Genomic DNA, 23,881 nt, shown 5'->3' with positions numbered 1-23,881 from the left:
ACTGACTCTTTAATAGCAGATGCTGTGATTCTCTTTCTACCAGAGCATCATTACAGAATGTACATTAATTAGCCTGTAAAGTAGGTTTGTTTTTAATTTATACAGCTGGCAAATAAGGGCTTGATCCAGCTGCAGATGATTTCAACAGGAGTCTGTCCATTGACTGTAATAGGAGTTGAATTGGGTCCTAACTAAACAGAGATACTGCATCACAAAGTGGACTGTGGTCTTTAAAGAAAAAAAGTGTACTTACAGGAGTTCACGATAGTGAACCCCTTTCATTATGGTGAATTAAGGAGGTTCTCCTTTACACACAATTAATGCTCCAGCTGTTCTCCATTATTAATAAGTGTCTTCAAGTTTGTGAGGAAACATCGGTTAATGCAAAGGTCTCCAATACTCCTAAAAGTAATCAAATATTCCACCACATTCTCTTGCGTTATTTTAAAATTTACTCCAGATTTCAGTTGTTTAGTAGGGTTATAGAACCCATATAAAATGTAACTACTTCAATTTCAGCAGGAGGATCAGTGACTTAGAAATCAGTTTGAGTACACAACAAAACAGAAAGAGAGTGATGTGTTATATTCTATAATAGGATAAAGTCAGTCATTAGTGCCCTTAATTCTGTACTCTTTCACAGCTGCACTTACGCCAAGCATCCTTGCTGTACAGCTTGTTCAGCAGCCCGGTTGCAGAACTAGTATCTCCCCCCCCAGAATGGGCTTGTTGCTCACTTGCAACATTCCTGGATGTAGAACAGCTGGCACTGGACTCGTTTTGACTGACCCCATAGGAAGACTTGAAATCATAACCATAGCTTGTGTCCCACAGAAAGTTTTTGTCTGAGGGCTACATCCACAAAGGCGACTTAAAACATTAGGCATTGCAATGCTGAGACTTGTGCCCTGCCACCTACTGGAGTCCAGAGCTCCAGAACTGGCACCCACGCTCCCTGTACAATGCATGGGGAGAGTCATGTACCCAACGATGGGATCCACAAAAGCCAGTGAGGAGCCACTCAAACTGAGCCGATAAGAAATGCCAAGGAGACAGGTAGGCCCTGAACACCTCCCCTCATTCAAAGGCGGTAAGGCACCTAAATCCAGGCTGGAGGGAGGCAACCTCCTTCAGCTCAGAAGTGCCTTTTTTGGGGGGTTGGGGATGTTATTGGAACAGGGACTTGAGTCGTCACATCACAGGTTTGTGCCCTTACTAGTGGCCTATAGGATTATTCACTCTTCTCCTGGCCTACGGACTATTAACTATTTCATGCCAAGTAGAAGATCTTAAACGGTGGATTAAGAGACCCCCCGTTGCACCTCCAGTACCCCAAAGTCTAGTAGTTAGGGCACTCACCCGAGAGGTGGGAGACCCTGGATTTCCCATATCCTGGTTGTGTGCTTTAACCACTGGGCTAAAGGCTATAAATGGGGGATAAGTGGCACCACCACCTGCATTATGTATAGACCCTGATCCAGTAGGCAGCTTGTGAGCACCCCTACTGGACCAGTCCCTGCAAGCCCAATAGGTGGGGCAATACCTCTTTTGATGATCCTGCTGGGGCTTAGGCATGAGCCTGGCACCTGAGTATCAGGACTTAGGCAGCTGTGTACATGGCCCATGGCAGAAATGTAGGTGCCTACAGACTTTAGGCACCTACAGGATAAGGAGGCAGCTGAGCAGGGGTTTTGAGGATCTAAATTTTAGACTTTGGCACCTAAATCCCTTTCTGGTTCTAGCTCTTACTGCAGATAATTAAGTATGTTCGGGTAAAGTTTCAGGTGTTAAATGATTATCATAATCTTATTGCCATAGAAATACAGGCTCCAATCACTTACAGCAATAAACACATTGTTCTGTACTGCACCTTCAGATTATACACTGCCAAGTGTTGGCAATTATGAATGCAAGCACTTTTCAACCCCATGAGCTCATGTTACTTCAGGTTTTGGGGCCTCCATATCCTTCTAGCCATAACGAAAATGAAGGGCTCATGGGCTCCCTGAAAACTGCTCACAATACCGTCAGTCACAGCCCCCAAGCTGAGAACCCACAAAACAGATGGAATGCAGACTTTATTACTAAAAAGTATTTAATAGCACGGACCTATTAGGACAATGAAAAGTAGAAATAAAAGCAAAAAATATCAAAACAAACAAGACTTATTCCTGGTAATCAGAGTGAGGTAGCAAGCGGACTACTTTATGAAAAGTCACAGGCAAATTCTTGCAGATTCAGTGGGAAGAACATCTGTTTCCAGCTCATGTATGGTAGCAGGAAGGGGAGAACCACTGAGTATCTAGCATCTTGGACAGAAACATTTATTTTACTCAGTGCTGAGCAAGAGGAGAAAACAGGAGGGCCAAATGCTTCTCTCTAAGACACTGGGGTGGCAATGCTGAAACAGAGGAGAATTTGGCCTCAAAAATCTAATTAAATCCATAATTTACAACTGACAACAGATGCTATATGGTACGTATAACAGAGCCAAGACCAAGGAATCATTAAGGACATAGCTGGTAAGTCAGACTGTTGTTGCAAACCCACTTCAGAACAGTCACAGAATTAATGGCAGACATGGATCTAGCTCCCTGACATCATTACTAAACATTTATATTGCATCAGTGCCCAGCAGTCCCAATTAGGATTGGGGCCTCATTGTTAAAACCAGATCAATATTCTATTTAATGGCTCAGTCCAACTCTGATTAAAGTCAATTAGAATCTTTCCACTGATTTTTACGTGAGTTAGATCAGGCCTCTAAGACAACAAAATTACCCCAGAGTCGAATTAAAATCTTCAGCAAGGCCAATGACATTACTGAGCACCACATATTCCTGAATCAAAGCAAGAACAAGTCTGTTAATTACTTTTGGCCTTTATGTTATTTATAAAAAATTTAAAGTGCAGCTTGTGAATATTTCTAAAAGCAAAAGTTCCCAGTCTGAAGTAAATGTTCATAAAAAATTGATTACTAAAACCATTCAGGCCTGTACAGTCTTCAATAACTGAAAAACAAACAAACACCACATTATTTCAAAAATAGAGATTAGAAAATTTGGGTTCACATGTACCAGGTACATGGCTACTATGTCTAATGTAAAATTGATTTACAGTTTAAGAACAATATCTTCTTTAAAAAAATTCACACTGGTCCATTGTGATCCTTCAGTACCTAGTAAAACTTATACTCTGGGTTTTTTGACAGGTGGGTCCTGCAGGCTGAACTTTGGAATTTCACATGAAGAAGCAAAAGGAATTCTTTTTGCTGACACTTTCTTCCCAATTGTTTCAATCTGGAAGAGGAAAGAAAATTAATATACTATGTAAAGCTTGTGCAAAGAGAATCTTGTCAGCCTGTGAGGAATCTATGAACCAGTAACCTTGGGGCTTTGCCTACACTTGTTATATACATTTGGTGGATAAAAGCCACATTAAGTGGTTGTATTTCTAATTCAAAAAAGAAGTTTGTCTACTAAAAGTGACCTCTCACTTTGCACATGCAAAACAAGCCCTTTACTGTAACAATTCTTAAAGAGACATCTCAATCCTGGAAATATTTAGGTATGTGCTTAATGCTAGGCAAGTGAATGTTCATTGACTTCAATGGGACTGCCTACAGGAGGAACATGAAGTAGGTGCTTTAAGAGTTTAAGATTTATTTCAAATCTTAATTTTAAATGAGGGCTGTCAATTATTCACAGTTAACTCACTCGATTAACTCAAAAAAATTAACTGCGATTAATCGCACTGTTAAACAATAGACAACCAATTGAAATTTATTAAATATTTTCAGATGTTTTCCTACATTTTCAAATATATTGATTTTTATTACAACACAGAATACAAAGTGTACAGTGTTCACTTTATATTATTTTTCTTACAAATATTTGCACTGTTAAAATGATAAAAGAAATAGTATTTTTCAATTACCTCATACAAATATTGTACTGCACTCTCTTTATCAAGAAAGTGCAACTTACAAATATATACACTGGGGAGAGGGATAGCTCAGTGGTTTGAGCATTGGCCTGCTAAACCCAGGGTTGTGAGTTCAATCCTTGAGGGGGCCATTTAGGGATCTGGGGCAAAAATTGGGGATTGGACTAGATGACCTCCTGAGATCCCTTCCAACCCTAACCTTCTATGATAGATTTTTCTTTTGTTACACAACTGCTCTCAAAAACAAAACAATGTAAAACTTTAGAGCCTACAAGTCTGTCCTACTTCTTGTTCAGCCAAGTGCTAAGACAAACAAGTTTGTTTACATTTATGGGAGATAATGCTGCCCTCTTGTTATTTACAACGTCACCAGAAAGTGAGAACAGGCATTTGCATGGCACTTTTGTAGCTGGCATTGCAAGGTATTTATGTGCCAGATATGCTAAACATTCATATGCCCCTTCATGCTTTGGCCACCATTCCAGAGGATATGCTTCTATGCTTCTGATGCTCATTAAAAAATAATGAGGTAATTAAATTTGTGACTGAACTCCTTGGGTGAGAACTGTATGTCTTTGGCTCTGTTTTACATTCTGCCATATATTTCATGTTATAGCTATCTCGGATGATGATCCAGCACATGTTTGTTTTAAGAACACTTTCACAGCAGATTTGACAAAACGCAAAGAAGATACCGATGTGAGATTTCTAAAATAGCTACAGCACTCGACCCAAGGTTTAAGAATCAGAAGTGCCTTCCAAAATCTGAGAGGGATGAGGTGTGGAGCATGCTTTCAGAAGTCTTAAAAGAGCAACACTCAGATGAGGAAACTACAGAACCCGAACCACCAAAAAAGAAAATCAACCTTTTGGTGGTGGCATCTGACTCAGATGATGAAAATGAACATGCATCAGTCTGCTCTGCTTTGGATCGTTATTGAGCAGAACCCATCATCAGCATGGACGCAAATCCTATGGAATGGTGATTGAAGATGAAGGGACATATGAATCTTTACGCGCATCTGGCATGTAAATATCTTGTGACGCTGGCTACGACAGTGCCATGCAAATCCCTGTTCTCACTTTCAAGTGACATTGTAAACAAGAAGCGGGCAGCATTATCGCCTACAAATTATAGCTCAGACAAACACACTTGGTGATTGGCTGAAGTAGGATGGAGGCTCGTAGGCTCTGAAGTTTTATATTGTTTTATTTTACTATTTCTTTTGTTTTTTACAGTGCAAATATTTGTAATAAAAAAATATAAAGCACTGTACACTTGTATTCTGTGTTGTAACTGAAATCAATATCTTTGAAAATGTTAAACATCCAAAAATATTTAAATAAATGGTATTCCATTATTGTTTAACAATGCAATTAATTTTTTAAAATCACTTGACCTACTGTAAATACAAGAATAATGGTGCTTGGCTTTTTTTAAAAAACAACAAGGTAACTCTGTAAGGCTAAGAGTTTCCAACTTGTTTTTACTAGCCAAACAAACTAATCAGGAAGCTTGTGTATACAAAAACCAGGCATCGTCATTTCCATATGATGAGCCTGATTTGCCTCTTACTTACACCCATTTAATTCTATAGACTTCAACGTAATTTTTCCCAATCTACACTGGTGTAAGAAGAGAATTAGGCCCAAATAATTCTGCTCAAGAGTGGACTAGATTAACCATTAACTAGATCAACCATTGAATAATTAGAGGTGTATCTTCCCCTCTTGAACAAGAACTCATCTGTGGCTTAGCTTAGTAAAGCTAACTACTACAGATGGGCACACACAAACAATAGTTGATTCTCCAAGCCACATGATAAAAAGTGGACCAAATAGCAATGTGCTAGATAGAGACCTCAATGATGGATAATTTCAGCTTTCAAACTATCTAGTGTACTAGTACATTCTGAAAGAAACCAAATTATTTAGACAACTATTTCAGATTTTTACACTTTAGTAAATGCTGAAGGTAACATTCCGCTATAAATGCCTGTCTAATTTTGTTTCTATGTTTTATTCAGAATTTAACTGAGCCTTGACATGATGAAATACTTGTGTCAGGAGATCATTCACTCAAATTTTAATATTCGTCATTCTGATGCTGCCAGAACAACAGCTATGGTCATGTCTGCACTAGGGCCTTACAGCTCCATAGCTATACCGCTGTGTCACTCTAAGGTCTCCTGTGTAGTAATTAAACCACCCACAACGAGCGGCGGGAACCATGATGCCAGGAAAGTGTCTCCTGCTGACATAGCGCTGTCCGCACAGGCACATTTGTCGGTGAAACTTATATTGGTCGGAGGAGGTGGGGAGTGTATTTTTTTTTCACATCCCTGACTGACAAAAGTTTTGCTGATGAAAGTGCTAGTGTAAACAAGCCTATGTCTAGTAAAGCTATGTCTAGTAAACTCATTTGTCTATGTTACTGAATGTTGATGGAACAGCCTGATGTGGCTTGGATTTTAAAGCAATATCAGTTTACAACCAGAGCTGTACTGTACGAAAAGTGCTATCAGAGAAGGGCTTAATAAAAGGACCTTTACAGGTTAACTCTAAAGCAAGATATTAAACTCATATACTAGATTCTTCTAGTGATTCAACCATACTTCTCCAAAAGGAAAAACAGCTAGTTACCTGGAAGCCTATGACTTGTAGCTCATTATGAAGATCATCAAGAACCCTCCTACCATCAAAGATGAAAGCTGGTTTCAGCATTTTTTTGTGAATGCACTCATAATCCAGCTCCTGTAAGTGAGCCACAGAATTTGCATAAGTGTCAGAATTCCTCTTAATTTTTTCCCTGTTTTTTAAAGGTATTATTTTTACCTTAAACATGTCCCACTCAGTGCAGATAACCAAGGCATGAGCTCCATCACAGGCTTCATATGGATCTTTACTAATAGTGACCAGTCGAGACACTGTAACAAAAAAGGGAAAATGAAGCATTATGCTTCCCCGTTTCCTGGCAGCATTCTCATGTCCTGGTAGGACAATTTCCCTGATTGTCCTAGTCAAACACAAACTTTCAATGTCAACAACACCTGAAGAGTTTTCCCTTATCTATAGGTCCTAGAGCAACTGAAGGCAACAGCAGCAGTGGGTATTCAACATCTCTGTAAGGTCAGGGCACTTACTTGAACGTCTAGGTTAGGCACCTAAGTTTGAAAGTTTTGTTGCAGATTCACTAAGGAATTAGAAGTAATTATCCAACAGATCCAGATCCAGACATGGATAGAGCTCATTGTAAAATAATCATTATTGAGTAGTGATAATAGCAGCACAGTGCTTTTCAAAACACTCCATGCACATTTACTATTTAATACTGCGTACACATTACATGGCTTCTGTTAGCCAAGCTCACTGCACATACCAGGAGGCTGCATGCATTCCTTCTTAAGCTCCCTGTGTACTATCCCCCCCTCTTTCTTCATGCCCGGGCCTCTGTGTGCCCCCCCCCATCTCCTCTTGTCCCCAGTACCAGAGTCTCTGTGTGTCCCCACTCCTCTCTTTATTCTTTATTTATTTTCTGTTAGGGCATTCTAGAATTATGGCATTACAGACTTAGACCAAGTCTACACTAGGAGCGTTTTGTTAGTATAGCTATACCAGTATAATATAGTAGCAAAGTGCTCCTAGCATGAATGCGTTTTACTACAACCCCCAACAGCCTATGGAATTAGCTTCCAGAAAATTATAGTGAGTTCTTCTCTGGACTAGCCAGGCACAAGACTGAATAGGTCGTAGGTGCCGACTCCGTGGGTGCTCCGGGGCTGGAACACCCACGGGGAAAAATTGGTAGGTGCGGAGCACCCACCGGCAGCTCCCCGCCCCGCCCTCCCCCCTCCCCCCCCCCAGCTCACCTCGACCTCCTCCCCTGAGCGGGCCAACGCATCCTGCTTCTTCCCGTCCCTCCCAGCGCTTGCGCCACGAAACAGTTGTTTCGCATGGCAAACCTGGGAGGGAGGGGGGAGAACGCGATGCGCTTGGGGAAGAGGCGTAGCCAGGGAGGGGATTTGGGGAGGGATCCAATAGAGGCAGGGAGGGGGCGGAGTCGGGGCAGGGGCGGGGCGGCACAAGCACCCACCGACACCAACAAAACTTGGCGCCTATGGAACAGCTACCAGTTAGGAACCTGGAAGGGGAGAAGGAGCTGATCGAATGACACTAGTCTTCTTCCTCCCTCACTCCCCTTTCCCACATTCTTTTTGAATTGAAGGAGACACTCTTTACACAGCTTCAAAATTAATGTCTCAAAGGGGACAGACTGGCACAGAAGTAACTTTCACACACGCAAGCATTTTAGAAGCTATGAAGAATGAAATAAAAAGGGTCACTGTCAATTTCTTTTTTTAAACTGAGGCAAACCCCTGATTTAATAATTTAACTGAACTGAGCATCCATGTCTGACATGCTGAAAGCAATTTCAAGAGCACTGGATGGATTCTGATGGTGACACACAGCAGAAGGATAGAATTTATGAGAAGCAAAATTCCCTCACCTTGGTCATCTTCTGAGACACCTGGGTGTGAAAGATCCAGGATGATCTGTTCCCTTGGTACTTTAGGGTCATATATATGGAGTTTTGCTCCTTCATCCATTAAATACTTGCTGATGTAAATACTGGAAGACTCTCTAAGAAAATAAGTCAGCCAGTTAATGGAAGTCTTCAGACAAACACATTTAGATTTATTTAGAACAACAACATGAACAAATACTCAGAAATGTGCAGTGCCAAAGCTTTCAAACTGAAATTATTGAATGTAATTCCAGCATAACACTTGACAATAGGAAAGTAAATCATCAGTAAAAACATAAAAACAAAAATAGAATTTTAGTCGCAGCCACCAAAGAAAGCCAGCCCTCATTTACAATGTTTAAAAATATTTTTTAAAATCTATTACTATAATCTGGTTCAGTCACAATTTAATGTGTAATTTAGCCAAGTAGTCTGAATGGGGCCAAAAACCACACTCAATGGGGTGTAACAGGGTGGTAGAGTCCCTGCCTGTGAATACAGAACTCTAGCATCTGAGTTTAGGGTGACTCAGCAGAAAACTCCTGCATTATGGTTCTGAGTAGTTATGAGTAGGGCTCCATATATGTCACAGATTCCGTGACTTTCTGTGCCCTCCGTGACTTCTGCAGGGGCCAATATGGTTGACCCTAGGGCTGCCCAAGCAGCTGGCTCTGCGGCCAGCAACTGGAGTTCTCGCCGGCCGGAGCAGCCCTGGGTAGCGGTCGCTGGCTGACCGGAGCAGCTGGGCTGCGACCCCCAGCAGCTGGAGCCACTGGCCCCAGGTGCCCCCCGATCACATTTCAGCCACAACAGGTTGATGGGCATCTATTTGATCCTCTTCCCCATCTACACAGTTGAAATGGTGGTAAACAGTTGTTTTAGCTGTGTAGATGGAGCGCAAGATTAGATAAGTCTTCCAGCATGCCTTATGACAGCGTTAATTAGTTTCATGCATTTTGTCACCTTGTATCTCCTGTATCCTTTTTGAATGCAAATCCTAGAATAGCAATCTTCTTGTCAGTGACTGTGTTAAACAAGCTGTCAATAATACGGGAAGCAAATCTCCTTCTCTGGTAATCATTCATGTCTATCACCTGAAATTATGCAGAATACGGTCATATGAATGAGGTTACACTTAACCAAAGAAATGCAGTGTTAATAGTTACCGGGGAAAAGAGTGCCACTGATAAGCCTTTGCTCCTGATAAAAGCACTCAGTTAAACTGAACTAGGCAGATGTACATGTTTTAAATATTAACATGGTTGCAATTTCTATTTTTAATAGGTAAAATATGAGTAACTGAAGGACTGATCCAGCTTTTTTTAATCACAGGAGCAGAAAAAGCAGTCTTGATCCTGATCCCATTGAAGTCAGTGGATGTTTTCAATTGATTTAACATTCAGAAACTACCAAGAATCAAATTTTGCTGTCCTTATTAGTAAAACTTCCAGAGAACATTTGCTTAAGAAAGGGTCTTGGAAAATTTTGTCCTAATTTTAGGTGTTGCTCCATGGCTCTTTGTGTGGAAGCTTTCCCCAGATCTTAATGTACAATGTAGTTTCTGCGCAATGTATTTAACCAAACCTCCCCCTTCCTCCGCTCCCCCCTCAAAAAACAAAAACAAAACAAAAAAACCCAACCACACAAGCACAGCTCACTATTCTAGGCCAAGACATGGAAAGCAACAACAATAGGAGTAAGCATTGTGGTAAATTTCAGGGAGAAAATGATCTTAGAAAATAACAGCATTATGCCAGCAGACTACAGCAAAAACTACACCTCTAGGTTTGTGAATATATATTATGTAGTACATCTATTTTACACAACAGTCAGGCAGTTTTAGTATCAGTTTAGTGCATACCGTAACATGTCAATACACAAAGACTGGCATGGATGTAAGTGGTAGTGATGCACTTTAATGATAAAAATACTTCTCTTTGAGAAAGTAACCTACATATGGCCTCCAAGTCTATCTGCCTTTGTAGTAGAGCTGCTGGTTTTTGCCCCTTCCCCCAACATTTTAGCCCTTGATCCCTAGTCTTTTTAAGACCATTGCCTCCAATGACCAAGTAAGAAAGCCAGATATTCCCAAAGATTGTTTGGTCAAAGGCATACATACCTCAGATAATGTAGGCTAGTCTTCTCTGTGATTCTGAACATGAGCACATTCTCATTGCAATGAACAAAACTACACTTAGCAGTGATGTGAACAGTAGCATATGGCCCACATCAGGTATAAGTTGCTCAGAAATGGATGTTAGTGGTAAAATAATGTCACTTGCACTGATTTGGTTTTCTATACTTGGTGTGTAAATTACTCTTTGCTTCAGGGGAAGAAATGAGGTGGCAAGGTAGCAGAAAAGCACTTCAGAGGAGAGTTTAAGATTAATGTTTTAAGCCCAATGGAAGTTCAGTGCCTAAATACCTTCGACGATCTCATCTGGGCCTTATCCCTACAGACTTGACTGTAACCTCCAGAATCTAAAGCCTTGTCTACACACAAACTTGTATGGCTTATTTAAACCAATTTAATTAAACCAATGCAAACAACGATGTGGATACAAATTAAATTAAGAGCAGTTTATTCTGGTGTATCTTAAACCCGTCCTTAATCAATTTAAGTTAAATCAATATAAACCACACCTTTTATTGATATAGCTCACAGGTGGGCACACTACGGCCCGCGGGACCATCCTGCCCGACCCTTGAGCCTCTGGCTGGGAAGGCGAGTACCTGGCCCCTCCCCTGCTGTCCCCCCCTCCCCTGTACCTACCCCGCCGTCCGGGCAGCAGGGCTGCAAGCTCCTGCTGCTCTGAGGGGTATGGTAAGGCGGCGGCTGCAGAGTTGTTGGATATGGGTCAGGGGGTCCCAGGGGGCAGTCATGGGACAGGGAACAGGGAGCGGTTCAATGGGGTGGAGGTTCTGAGTAGGGGCAGTCAGCGCACAGGGAGCGAGGGGGGCTGGATAGGGGACGGGATCCCAGAGGGGGCAGTTTGGGGTAGGGGGTCCTGAGGCGGGAGGTCAGGGGACAAGGAGCAGGGGGGTTGGATGGTTCTGAGGCAGGCAGTCAAGGGGCGGGAAGTGGGAGGGGGTGGATAGTGGGCAGGGGCCAGGCTGTGGGGGGCACAGCCTTCCCTACCCAGCCCTCCATACAGTTTTGCATCCCAATGTGGCCCTCGGGCCAAAAAATTTGCCCACGCTAGGGACTTCCACTCACTATGGGATTGTCTACACATGAAATGCTACAATGGGGTTCTCCCACTGGTGTACATAATCCACCTCCCGGAGAAGTGGTAGCTAGGTCAATGGAAGAATTTTTCTATTGACCCAGTGCTGTCTACTCCAAAGGTTAGATTAGCTTAACTACACTCCTCAGGGCTGTGGATTTTTCATGACCCTGAGCAACATAGCTGGGTTGACCTATCTTTTTAGTGTAGACCAGGCCTACGTCTGTTTCTAAAACAGATATATTTAAAACCCTACAAAAAGTTTGTAGATCAGCCCCTATATGTCCACATGAAGGTTTATACCAGTTTAAAGTAACACCTTAGTTTGCACCAATGCAACTCTAAACTTTTTTAAAGTTTCTATTCCTTCTTTGTCAGAATGAAACCTGATTGTCTTATCTTGATCTTAGAGCCAGACAGGCTGAAACAATAAGTGTAAATTTGTCTCTTTCTTCTCAGCTTGATGGTTAATGTTCATGTCATTGCTATTCCTCATCTTAAAATCATCCAGCTAATGTGGTTAACTCCTGCAGTTTCACATACTCAGGATAATGACAAGACAATGCCTTCTTTTACCTATGACGTTCTGTAGCAACCAGGCTACAATACATACACACAAAATCAGAGCACTAGTAGTGGAGCTAGAAACTGTTCTCACATGATAACACAATGCACTATCCAAATGGATACCTGACAGCCCACATGTTAGTCTTTTGCTTAATCAAGTAATTGGCTAGTGAGGGTCTTTACAATGTTATCAGCAGCAAAGTGTTGGAATCAGCACATGGGTTCTTGTGGGTTTTCCATAAAAACTTTAGAGTTATTTGAAAGTGTATTAAAATAAGTTGCCTTCATTAATGCTAGACTGAGACAAGGAGGATAGATTGTGGTTAAAGAACAGACATGGAGTCAGGAAACCCAGGTTCTGTTCCCAGCTCTGTAACTTTCTGTGTTGTGCTGGTCAAGTCATTTAGCAAAGGCACAGAGGGGTTACAACTACACTGCAATCTGAGGTGTGATTGCAGTTTCATAGACACAGCCACATAAGCTTTACTTATGGCACAATGGCTAAAAACAACAGTGTAGCTGCGGCAGTGCAGGCTGTACAAGCCCACCCAGAACCCTGGTTACCCTAAGCCAGCACATCAACATTGCTATTTTTAGCCATGGTAGCACACGTAAAGCTAGCCTGGATGGGTCTGCCTGAGATGACACCTTGGATTTACACCCTCCGTGTAATATAGGGATAGTAATACCCACCCTGAAGGGGTGATGAATCCTCATTTATTACATTTGTAAAGCATCCTATTAACCTCAGGTGGAAGGTGCTATACAAAGTATTTATTAATAAATATTTACTACCTCGATAGTTAAGGGTATATTTTATTTTCAGTTCCAATCAGACTGAAGGATAAACGATAATTTGCCACAGACAATGCTGAAAAGTTACAAGCTGAAGAATTACTGGCTCATTACAGAGGTAACAGTGACGTGCCCTGTTTGAATAAGTTTTACACTAGTGAATGGACTCATACCTGTTGCCAATAGCGAGCTACTTCAGGCAAGTTTAGAGCCTCACAAAGGTACACTAAATTTAGAACATCCTTCTGAAAACAGCTACCACCAAATCCTGAAAGAAAGGAAATGGTTACTCAACAGATGGTCTTCATCAGTAAAAGATTAGTGTACTTAGCAATATGTACTTTATGTCTGGAATACGTCAGGGAGCTGATGGAGGCCACTTTTTGACAGGTCTGGCCAGTTTTTCTACTCTTACTGGTTACTGGTCAAGAGATTTAATTTGCCAGATTTTTTTGCTGTGTGCACCTGTGGCTGTGTGTGTACCGATCTTGAAACTAGCGGCTGGGAGCATATTGTGGCCTACACCTGGATCCTGCTCTGCATGCACAGCACGCACTCTGCCATGCCCCCCATCTACTGGCTGCCGAAACCACAGAGGCTCCTCTCAACATCAGTGACCATCTGGGAAGTGGGAAAGTCCCATCACCTGAGGGTGAGGCTCACTAGTAGGGAGGGGATGGTAAAGGGGCCCCCTCCAAGGCTGAGGCTCCTAGGAGGGTATGGGTATAGGGGCTCAAGGGCCAGGGGTGGGAGTCAGGTAGGGAGAAGAGTAAATCTATGCCCCTCCACAACACATACACACACTTTAAAATGGCACTCCACAGCCCCTGAAGTTTGGCATTTATTGACCAAGATATCAAAAATAGTTTTTCAGGGACGGTCTGCCAGTCTTTTGAACTAAACTCCTAGGATTCTTCCAAATCCTGTTCCTCAATCCTATTTACTTTAGCAGCTCATAGGACCTAAAATCCTGTCAGTTTTGCCACTGACCTCAACAGACCTGCTGCTTCTTCCCCAAAGGATCACTATCCAGAGATTAGATTTAAACTAGTCTTAAACGGGTTCTGGATTCTCACTCACTATCATAGTCAGGAGCCAAAGAAGAACAAAAAGCTGATGAGGGGTTTAGATAATGAGTGGCAGGATCCAGAACTTTCAGACTCCCCTCTACCAAGCCAAAGAGGTAGGTATCTGAAAAATGGGCATATTTTGGATAACAGATTTTGCTACTTGCCATTCCTCTAATATAAACATTTGTGGAAAAGACAACATTTGGTAAAAGTAATTTTAAAAGTTAAATATTTTTACTATGGAGATTGTAGCCATGTGAATAGGGTTGCATCTTTTTCCACTGACCCAACTAATGGACATGTTCCATGAAGTTTCATGTCCCCAAGGCAGAGCCTCAGGATATCTGGCCAGTCAGACTGGGGCTGTAGAATTTGCATACTGATAACTTTCCCTATCATATTTCAGTCTGCAATACCAAAGTCTGGATAACTGAATTCACTCTGCTGACTAGAGTGTGAACAAACTATGTAGTAACTAGAAAGCTACCCATCAACCACCCAGTAGGGAATGCTCTAGAAGGATGAAATTGTAACTTTCTAGCTAGTCCATGCCAACTGGAAGTGTGAGACTCTAGAGAGGACAATCTGAATCCTTAATCTCTTTCATTAAAGAATTAAAAAAACCAAAACACAAAAAACAACACTACATCAACCACAACACAACACTAGGTCTTTTGTACGATGTTGTGCTTTGAACAGTCACTTCAGAAATACCAGTACTTATTTTTAAATGTTTCCAGTTGAGCTACTGTGCTGGATAGAGACAGTTCTCCTACCAAGTCTAAAAAGAGAAAAAGATTCTTCATTTACCAACACTGGCCTTCAGAAACTTATTTCCTATTCTTTGGTCCATTCCAATGGCTCTCGCTACCTCTTCAACATCAGCTCCTGTAGCTTCACACAGAGCGCTGATTGAGTTAATGCTGCTGATTCTCTGGGCAAGGAAAGCATTAGCTGCCTGTAAATAAAACATAAACACCACCGATTTGGTTTCCCCTCCTGTAAATAACGTGTCTGTAAGTCAGTGGAGAGGTGTGGTTTGGTTTTTTTTTGTTTGTTTGGTACAGCTAAAAAGAGGGGGACTATTTCAATGTGTACACAGGTTTGGTTTTTGGCTGATGTTACCATTTTCTGCTGTTTCCAATATGTATGATTTCATTCCCAAAATAACTGATTTTGGATAAGGTCTTTTCTGATACAGAAAAGCCAACTAATAAGTTGCGACAAACAATTTCAATATGCAATACTGGAATCGTTTATAAGCATTCAGATAACTAGTTGCTATAGCTTTTTATTATTCTTAGTAATATCAGTGCTGATATTTTGTATTTAAGTTGTTGATTGACATAGCAACATAACTGATACGAACCAGTTTGGAAAGCTCAGATGACCAAGTATTGGTTGTGAGGATTTTTTCTTTAGGAACCCAGTGCTCATACACAGCACATAGTGCATGGACTGCTTTCTGTCCTTCCGGAGTCTCATCTCCACCAATCAGCACTCTGTCGGGGTTCTTTAGGTCCTTGATAGCTGTTCCTTCTGCTAGGAATTCTGGGTTAGACAACACCTGCAAACAGGAAAATAAAGTTTGAAGTAAAACTCAAGGAATTTTTTGGCAGGGGGGTGGAGGGAGAGGAGACACTTTACTCCATAACTTCTAGATTTTTACCTGCAAATTCAAATTAGGTTTTGTATTGGCATCAAATATCCGACGAATACTCTCTGCTGCACGTACTGGGACTGTGCTTTTCTCGGTGACAATCTTATAACCATTTGAATTTTGTACAATCCGCCTAGCACATGCTTCGATGTACTTCAAATCAGCTGCCCGGCCTTTTCCCATCCCATAGGTCTTTGTTGGGGTGTTAACCTAGTTACAAATTCACGGAAAGGAAAAAAAAGTTATTAGCGTCTTAACAAAATTTTCACAAGTCTGAAGATACAGGAAGTCCTGCATACATGAGATCGCACTCTAAGGACAGGAAAGCTTCTGTTCTACTGATTCAGCCAGTTACTGGCTGCCAGATCAATGAACAGCTAGCAGACTTATCAATTACTCATTCTAAGTTGTAAAAAAATATCACTAAACTCTGTTCATCGTCAAATGGGATTTACACAAGGGGCATTATTCATAGCATCTCTGCAGGCTTCAGCAGAGTCTAATGTTTATTCAGAATTGCTTCCCCATACCCACAAAGAGCTATTTCTAGTCTTCTCCCCAACTCAAGCTACAATACATGCAAAGATTCAATTCCCCCTTATTTCCCTGTACTCTGATGTGAACAGTAGGGAGGCTACCCCCCAAAACCATCTGACTGGAAAAGCTAAGTGCAGACCAGCCACAGAGCTCCTGATAATTGCTGTACTTGAGTAGGGTGGGGAGAAGTGTCAAATGTAGGGCAATATTTCACTTAACTGAACATAGAGGGTCCTTCTCATTACAAACTGAAGGCAAGAATATCGAAATTAAAACACAAGACAGCATGTTTTACCAGCCAGGGACAGGAACTCAGGTGGCAATCTACAAGCTGAATTAATGACTGTCATCCAATAACTGGTTCAGTGATTTCATAGCATTAATATTAGACTTTACTGATTCATGCAGAAGATTCTCCCAGGGGACGGAGGAGAACAAGAACTCTTCCCAATATCACAGCTCTCTGTAAAGTACTTGAAGAATAGAACAATAACTGGCCTGCAGCCCCAGAGCTTGTTATTATGTAGCTCTGTTGGATATGGAACTAAGTAAATGACTTTCAACACTGCAAAATGCCACAAATGTGTGTTTAAAAAATGCTGCAGTCTTCTCCTCTACACTAATTAACTGAATTTTAAAAAGTACTGAAAAAAAAAATTAAAGACTCTTTATATCCAGATAAGTATTATACAATTTTCATTGCCAATCCTGCAATGAAACCTGCTAATGGACTCTTATTTCTGCACGAGTCCCATCAACTTCAGCGGAATGCTACAAATAGAAGTCCACGCTAGTGGATTCTGTTATAAGACTGTGGCCTTATTTTGCGTTGTGTCTTCAGAAAATACTCAGCTATGTAAAGTAACAAGCTTATTATTTGTATATATAGAGTCCAAAAGTTTGTTGGGTGCTTTACAGATAGAGAGAGAGATAAATAACAGCAAAGGAAGAAGGTTAAGAGTTTTATCATCCTCACTGAGAGCTAAGCATACCTGCCTGGTAAAACCCGAACAATGCAGCACAAGTCTGTTATGCCTCCTGAAACTACATCACCTCTTCAAACAAAATAAAGGACATGTAAAAAAAAACTGAAACACCCCCGCCACGCTCACATTTGAGCACAGCAATATAATAATGATAATAAGTATCAAAGTGCAAAAGAAACTACTTACAGAAATAAATACCAAATCAGCCTCCCTAATGGCATCGTCAATACTGGTGGAAAAGAAGAGATTCTTTTCTCGGCAGGACTCTACCACTTCTTTTAGCCCTGGCTACAGAGAGACAGGAAAGTATTTAATAGTCAAGATTTGATTAAAACAGGTAACAGTATACTCAAACAGGCAGAACACAACTTTAAGTACAACAAAGATTCTGTTTTCAAGTTTTTTAATTTTATCTTTATTAAAAGTTATTTCAGATCTGTCAGAAAATAAAACTTGTGTGGATTCACAGAGGACCATACTGAGTACAAACTAATTATAGCCCTCTCTTACACAGAAACATAGCACTGGGATGCTTTCCCAACACCTCCCCACGCTTACATGGGGCCTCTGGCTATTCATACACCTGGACAAACTCTGTGTATTAGTACTTCATACAAAAATGTTTTAATTATTTGACAGAAACTAAAGACACTATTCTAAATAAAATAGTAAAGAATTGTGAATTTAACCGAATCACAAACTCTCCTATTATGAAAGTACTATAAAAAGAATGACAGAAGATCCTTTTTCAGTAACTGCCATCAAGGTGAAGGTTCAGTTTGGGGGAAGGGAGGGAAGCTGCACCTTACCTAGACAAAGAAATTTTCTGCTGTCTCACTGTTATCTAGACATCTGGCCTAACCAAAATAAAAAATTAACTCAAGTAGAAAATCATTGCCACAGAACCTGAGTCATTTCAAACAAACACCAGAACCCAATTATGAATAAGATTAACATTACAGCTGTGATTTTTGCTGGGATTCAGGTACAAAGACTGCTCATGTAGAAACCAAAGGATTATCTTGTATTTTCCGATATGGCAGTTGAAGGGGTGGAGCACAAAGTGTCAGGGGTCAAGAATTGCAACTATCTGAACTCATTCTGAGAGGTTTTGGGGTACTCTTTGTAAGCAATAGACATCCTGCTGGGAAACATATGTGCTTCTGGTATGAAGAGACTAGCTGTGTTTTAATTTGCTCAAACAGTTTAAATTTTAATAAAAAAACAAAACGTTTGCTCATCCATGTTGAGATCTGTACTCAATTCTTCCCAAAATTCTTATTCACTAATCTGAATGCTGTAAATTTTACTGTTAGTAAATTTTAACCAAGCTCTAGAAACAAGAGGCAAAGGCTATGAGTTTGATTTTCTTAAACAAAGGTCAACAGATCAACTTTGTCCTGTATTTGATATTACAGGAAGGGTAAAAATCAGAGGTGACATTAGAAGACAAGAAACAAGCTTATCTCTTATTATGGCCAAAAGAAAAATGTAAGGCAAACTTGCAAAATTCTACTTTCCTTGCTTTTGAGGGTTGAGCAAAAACATTCGCTTTTTCCATTAAAAAGTGTGGGCAGGTATATCTTGAGCCCTGGGTCAGTACATTTTCATGTCAATTTTGTTATTTATAACAACAAGGGGGTGGTGGTGAGAGCTACTCTTTAATGAGCAAAACTTGTAAAATATCAAGTGCTAAAAATGGTAATTTGTATACAAGACAATGGAAATCCTTTTGTAGTATAAAAAGCAATGATAATGTTACATATCAACAGATCTCTGACATTGAAATTAGTGTATGTGCTTACTGAAAAATTATTTTATAACTAAAAAACAAAACAAAGATGTGAAGTGTTACTGGTTAGGAATTTAAAAGCTTTTGGTACCCCTGGTGATCATCAGGGTATCATTCAGGTTTAAAAAAAACTGATTCCTCATAGGAAGGACTAAAGCTCTAGCAAAAATCCTAACTTTGAGAAACACCAGATTCCAGTGAACAACTAGCATAGGACCAGATTTTGCTACCCTGATGCCAGTCAAAAATCAACAAGACTGCTTGTGTAGTGAGGTACTACTCGCTTTAAGAGTGGCTGAATGAGCCCCACAATGGTTTCTCATTTTCCTATATGTTGCTAAATCACTTGTATGCTAGGTGAAAGTTTGATTCGCCATTTCACAGCCATTTGCAATGGTTTAGGAAAAAGTGGTGAATTCTTAACTGACTCCTTAAATGTTGATGGCCTGTTTCCACAGGAGTGAATAGCTCAGTTAGGCCCGGTCTCCACCAGGAAAGTTGTTCTCTCCCTTCTAGGAGCTCAGCTGCATTACAGTTACAACAGAGTCAGGAGACATAACTGCAATATGTCCCGTGACTTACAATTTGTAGTGTGGATGGAACCTAACCACAGTGGTCCAAAGCATCTTCCTGGGACACAGATTGCCATTCACATTACATATTGGAACTGTGTTGTAACAAAGGAGAAAATTTTGTCATAACTGGGTCTGCTGACTCAGCTATAAGAGTGTGGTGTACACAGGGCCCAAAAAGAACCATGATTTTGTATGATTTACTGGATATAGTAAACATTTTTTCCTGACCAGGATGCACAAGGCCTAAGTCAATCATCTCTTAAACACGCTCCAGCATCTGACAGCAGTAAGGTCATGGAAGCCACTGGTCATTTCAAACCCTTGTTTACCGCACATGCTTAATATATAGTTGTTGAAGAAGCATTCTTTTTGAATGAGGCATGTAATTTTGATGTTCCTAGAACAGCCATTAGGAGTCAAAGTCGGGCAGAGGGCGGGACTGTATGAGCAGAGGCAAATACTTTATATTAAAGACAGAAATGCTATAATAAACACAAGTTTACCTCATAAATTGGAAGCGTATCAGAGTTCCAGGCATTGATTCTAGCTTCATTAACATCAACAACTGTAACCTTGATTTTAGGGCACATATGTGCAATGACACTACACGTTGGCCCACCAACATAGCCTGCACCAATACAGCAGATTTTCTTAATTTCAAACATGGTTACTCTGGTGGAGAAGGGGACGGAGAGGGAAAGAGAGAAAAAAGAGGCAAGGTCATTATACAGTAATTCAAACAGTAAAAGCCACAGATAGTCTCCATTATGCTACCATAGTCAATCAGAAACATTTCCTTACATACTTAGTATAATTATAAAAAGAGCATCCCAATTGAGCAGCCATCGAAATTAGCTAGTTAGTCTCTTGTTTCCAGGAACACTTAAATCCTAGCTATACTAGCTAGGGAAATTCTGCTAGCATCTTTGTAATGAGACATACATAGATCATTAGAAAAATGCTAACTATTTTCCATGGCCATCTTAAAACAGGAACCAAAAATATGACAAACAAAGATCATTCCTGTTTAATAGAAAAACTAGTATTGCATGGTCTAAAGTGTAAATTGAGTCTACCCTTTAATAATAAAAAGAACAGGAGTACTTGTGGCACCTTAGAGACTAACGAATTTATTTGAGCATAAGCTTTTGTGGGCTACAGCTCACTTCATCGGATGCATGCAGTGGAAAATACAGTGGGGAGATTTATATACACAGAGAACATGAAACAATGGGTGTTACCATACACACTGTAAGGAGAGTGATCACTTAAGGTGAGCTAATACCAGCAAGGGGGGGTGGGGTGGGGGGAGAAAACCTTTTGTAGTGATAATCAAGGTGGGCCATTTCCAGCAGTTGACAAGAACGTCTGACGAACAGTGGGGCGGCGGCGGGGGGGGGGGGGGGGGGGGGGGGAAATAGTTTTACTTTGTGTAATGACCCATCCACTCCCAGTCTCTATTCAAGCCTAAGTTAATTGTATCCAGTTTGTGTTTCATGTTCTGTGTATATAAATCTCCCCACTGTATTTTCCACTGAATGCATCCGATGAAGTGAGCTGTAGCTCACGAAAGCTTATGCTCAAATAAATTTGTTAGTCTCTAAGGTGCCACAAGTACTCCTTTTCTTTTTGCGAATACAGACTAACACGGCTGCTACTCTGAAACCTTTAATAATAGTTTTACTTCACAGTCTAATTTTAATTTTAGTTAGTTTCATCAATGTTAAATCATGATAAACCACTCACTGCTAGCCAAACAGTAACGAATCTCAAAATTAATCACCAGAGTTCCTATTCTGTCTGGTACTGAGCAACCTCTCATTGAAGTCTTTGGGACTAGAGAGTGCTCAGCCACTTCAGTGGCTGGATCATGGAAAAGATAAATGCTTACAAAGTTTTGAAAACTTATTAAACCAAACACAGCTATCATATCAACCATGCTGAACAGTGACTTAACTAAAGACTTAGTTGTATGCTATCAAAATTAATTTTAGAAATAATGTTGATATAGCTTATATTTTGACGAGGGATGTCTCACAATTAGCCCCCTTTTCTTCCACAACTCATTAATTTATTCATTTTAGAAATTTCTGAAGTGTGTCTATCACACCTTTCTTTGAACACAATGGACAATAAGTCCGGATCCTTCTCCCATTTAAATTAGTAGGTGTTTTGCCACTGATTTTCATAGGAGCCAGCGCTGAGCCCTTAAAACTACACAATTATACCGATCATGTTGTCTCAGTATTTTAGGATCACTGTAATCATGACAGGATTCAGCTCTATTTCCCCTTGTGTTTTACAATTCATAAATCTCACTGGAGATAGCTATCAGTCATTTTCCAGGTCATCACATTACTTTTACTATAGCAGTAGAGATTGCCTTCCTCTTTCCTTCCACTCCCCAAAATATACTAAAAAAGAAAGGAGTACTTGTGGCACCTTAGAGACTAACCAGTTTATTTGAGCATGAGCTTTCGTGAGCTACAGCTCACTTCATCGGATGCATAGCGATGCATCCGATGAAGTGAGCTGTAGCTCACGAAAGCTCATGCTCAAATAAACTGGTTAGTCTCTAAGGTGCCACAAGTACTCCTTTTCTTTTTACGAATACAGACTAACACGGCTGTTACTCTGAAACCAAAATATACTGACGTATTACTGTATATACAATAAATTGACTCTAGAGAGGCAAGAATTCTTAGTACACTATTAACAAGATTATACTATGTCCTTTTTAGCTAAACTTGGCTCACTGCTGACAAAAGATGCTTCTATCAATCACTAATTATTTTAATAACTATTACATCACTTTTGGTAGTTTCCATTCTAGACAAGGGTAGGGTACCTCACCCCTGCAAAAACGTGAAATGTTACAATAAGGTGAATGCTAACCGGCACCCTTCTTAGCTATCTCAGTAGAGAGATCACTGAATGGGCCTTAGCACTACACTTTCTTCTAGGACAGCATAGGGAAAGCTTGCAGTGAGTGCTATTGCTCACGCTGTATCCTATATGTCATCTGTGAACAGAAAGAGAACTTCAGTCTTTAGGGCGAGCAGGGCTACATTCTAGGCATATACAATTTCAACAACAGAAGAGAAAATGTGGTTATAGAAAAAGATTTTTAAAAAGAAACAGCATAACAGATTTAGACTCAAAAGTCACAAGCCAGCGTTATATTAATACGTCACATTCTTGTGGGCAGCCTTGTAGAGAGCGGATATTGCGAAAGCTTTTAAAGGAATGGAACAGTCATTGAAAGAGTTGGACAAAGCAAGGCTCAGGCAAAGCCACAGACCTGGGTGGAAGTTCACTGTGTGCTTCTGATCCCAGGAAGCCAAAGGGCAGAAAAAGGGGCAGGAAAACCACCACCAACGGCACAGTAACCTACACAGAAATCAGAGAGAGCCCCTCTCGTCCATGCTCCCCGGGCCAAGGCAGGAAGGGTCCCTACCCAGCCCTTTGTCCTGCTGTTTGAGATGACCCAACCTATATGGGATGAACCATGCTCAGGGCGCAAGGGAAGCCGATCTCGAGCGCGCTGGGGCTCGGAGGGCTGGAGAGGAGGCAGAGGGAGGAAAATCCCGCCCCTACAAGGCAGGGATACATACAGCGCGAACCCTGCGGCCGGGGATCCCGACGCTCCCGAGTCCCTCGGAGCCGGAGGTGAAGATGCAGCCGGAGAGAGGGCTGGTGGCGGGGCGGGGAGAGGCGCCTGGGCGGGCAGCAGCCAGACTCCAGCCGCTATTTAAGGAGTCCCTTCCCGCGGGAGGGGGCCAGGCTGAGCCCCGCCCAGGCTGGGGCCGGCGGCAGGGAGCCTGGGGTCTCTTCCCCCGCGTCCCGCCCAGCCGCAGCAGCGAATGCCGACAGGACAGCTCAGCAGCGGCTGAGGCGGCGGGCGAGGAGCAGCAGGATCCCCGGGCCCAGCTGGCTGGAGGGGAGAGGGGCAGGAGGTGACCTGCGCGCTCCGCCTTCTCTGCCTCGCTTCCCCGGCGGCCTTGGGCCAGCAGCTCCGCCTCCCGCGCTACAGCGGGGCCTGCCTCCGCTGCTCAGTCCTAGCCCTCAGCTCCCTCCGACACGGAGGCCTCTGTGCTGGGCCCGCTCCCTGCCTCTCGGGCTGGCTCAGCAGCGCTCACAGGCGGCTGGAGTCAGCGGTGGCTGCAAGCGGATTTCAGTCTTGAGCAGCTCCCAGCTAGCCC

At 41.6% G+C, this 23,881-nt stretch overlaps 1 protein-coding gene across 2 annotated transcripts; it reads right to left on the bottom strand.

Moving 5' to 3' along the window:
* Nucleotides 1–2,077: 2,077 nt before the first annotated feature.
* On the bottom strand, nt 2,078–23,813 carry UGDH (UDP-glucose 6-dehydrogenase). Of its 2 annotated transcripts, XM_043544505.1 has the most exons (13): nt 23,294–23,769; nt 22,981–23,069; nt 20,183–20,351; nt 17,499–17,600; nt 15,799–15,999; nt 15,499–15,696; nt 14,940–15,087; nt 13,233–13,327; nt 9,434–9,564; nt 8,453–8,586; nt 6,781–6,872; nt 6,589–6,699; nt 2,078–3,299 (listed from the first exon to the last, which is right to left on the bottom strand). In XM_043544505.1, the coding sequence occupies exons 3-13, from the start codon at nt 20,342–20,344 to the stop codon at nt 3,189–3,191; spliced, it is 1,485 nt and encodes a 494-aa protein (XP_043400440.1). In that variant the 5' UTR covers nt 20,345–20,351; nt 22,981–23,069; nt 23,294–23,769; the 3' UTR covers nt 2,078–3,188. The 2 variants fall into 2 exon arrangements, with proteins under 2 accessions (XP_043400440.1, XP_037753846.1); XM_037897918.2 differs by lacking the exon at nt 22,981–23,069 and having other exon boundaries at nt 23,294–23,813.
* Between the last annotated feature and the right edge of the window lie 68 nt (nt 23,814–23,881).

Source organism: Chelonia mydas, chromosome 4, assembly GCF_015237465.2.
Source record: "Chelonia mydas isolate rCheMyd1 chromosome 4, rCheMyd1.pri.v2, whole genome shotgun sequence".
Taxonomy (NCBI): domain Eukaryota; kingdom Metazoa; phylum Chordata; order Testudines; family Cheloniidae; genus Chelonia; species Chelonia mydas.
Note: the sequence above shows the minus strand (reverse complement) of the source record. Positions and strands in the feature narration are given on the sequence as shown.

Coding starts and splice junctions, on each gene's coding strand:
- UGDH (XM_037897918.2), bottom strand. CDS start 20,344: ATGTTTGAAATTAAGAAAATCTGCTGTATTGGTGCAGGCTATGTTGGT. Junction 8,587..9,433: donor AAGGATACAGGAGATACAAG/GTGACAAAATGC, acceptor TTATTTTCTTAG/AGAGTCTTCCAGTATTTACA. Junction 6,873..8,452: donor TGTCTCAGAAGATGACCAAG/GTGAGGGAATTT, acceptor TTTTTGTTACAG/TGTCTCGACTGGTCACTATT.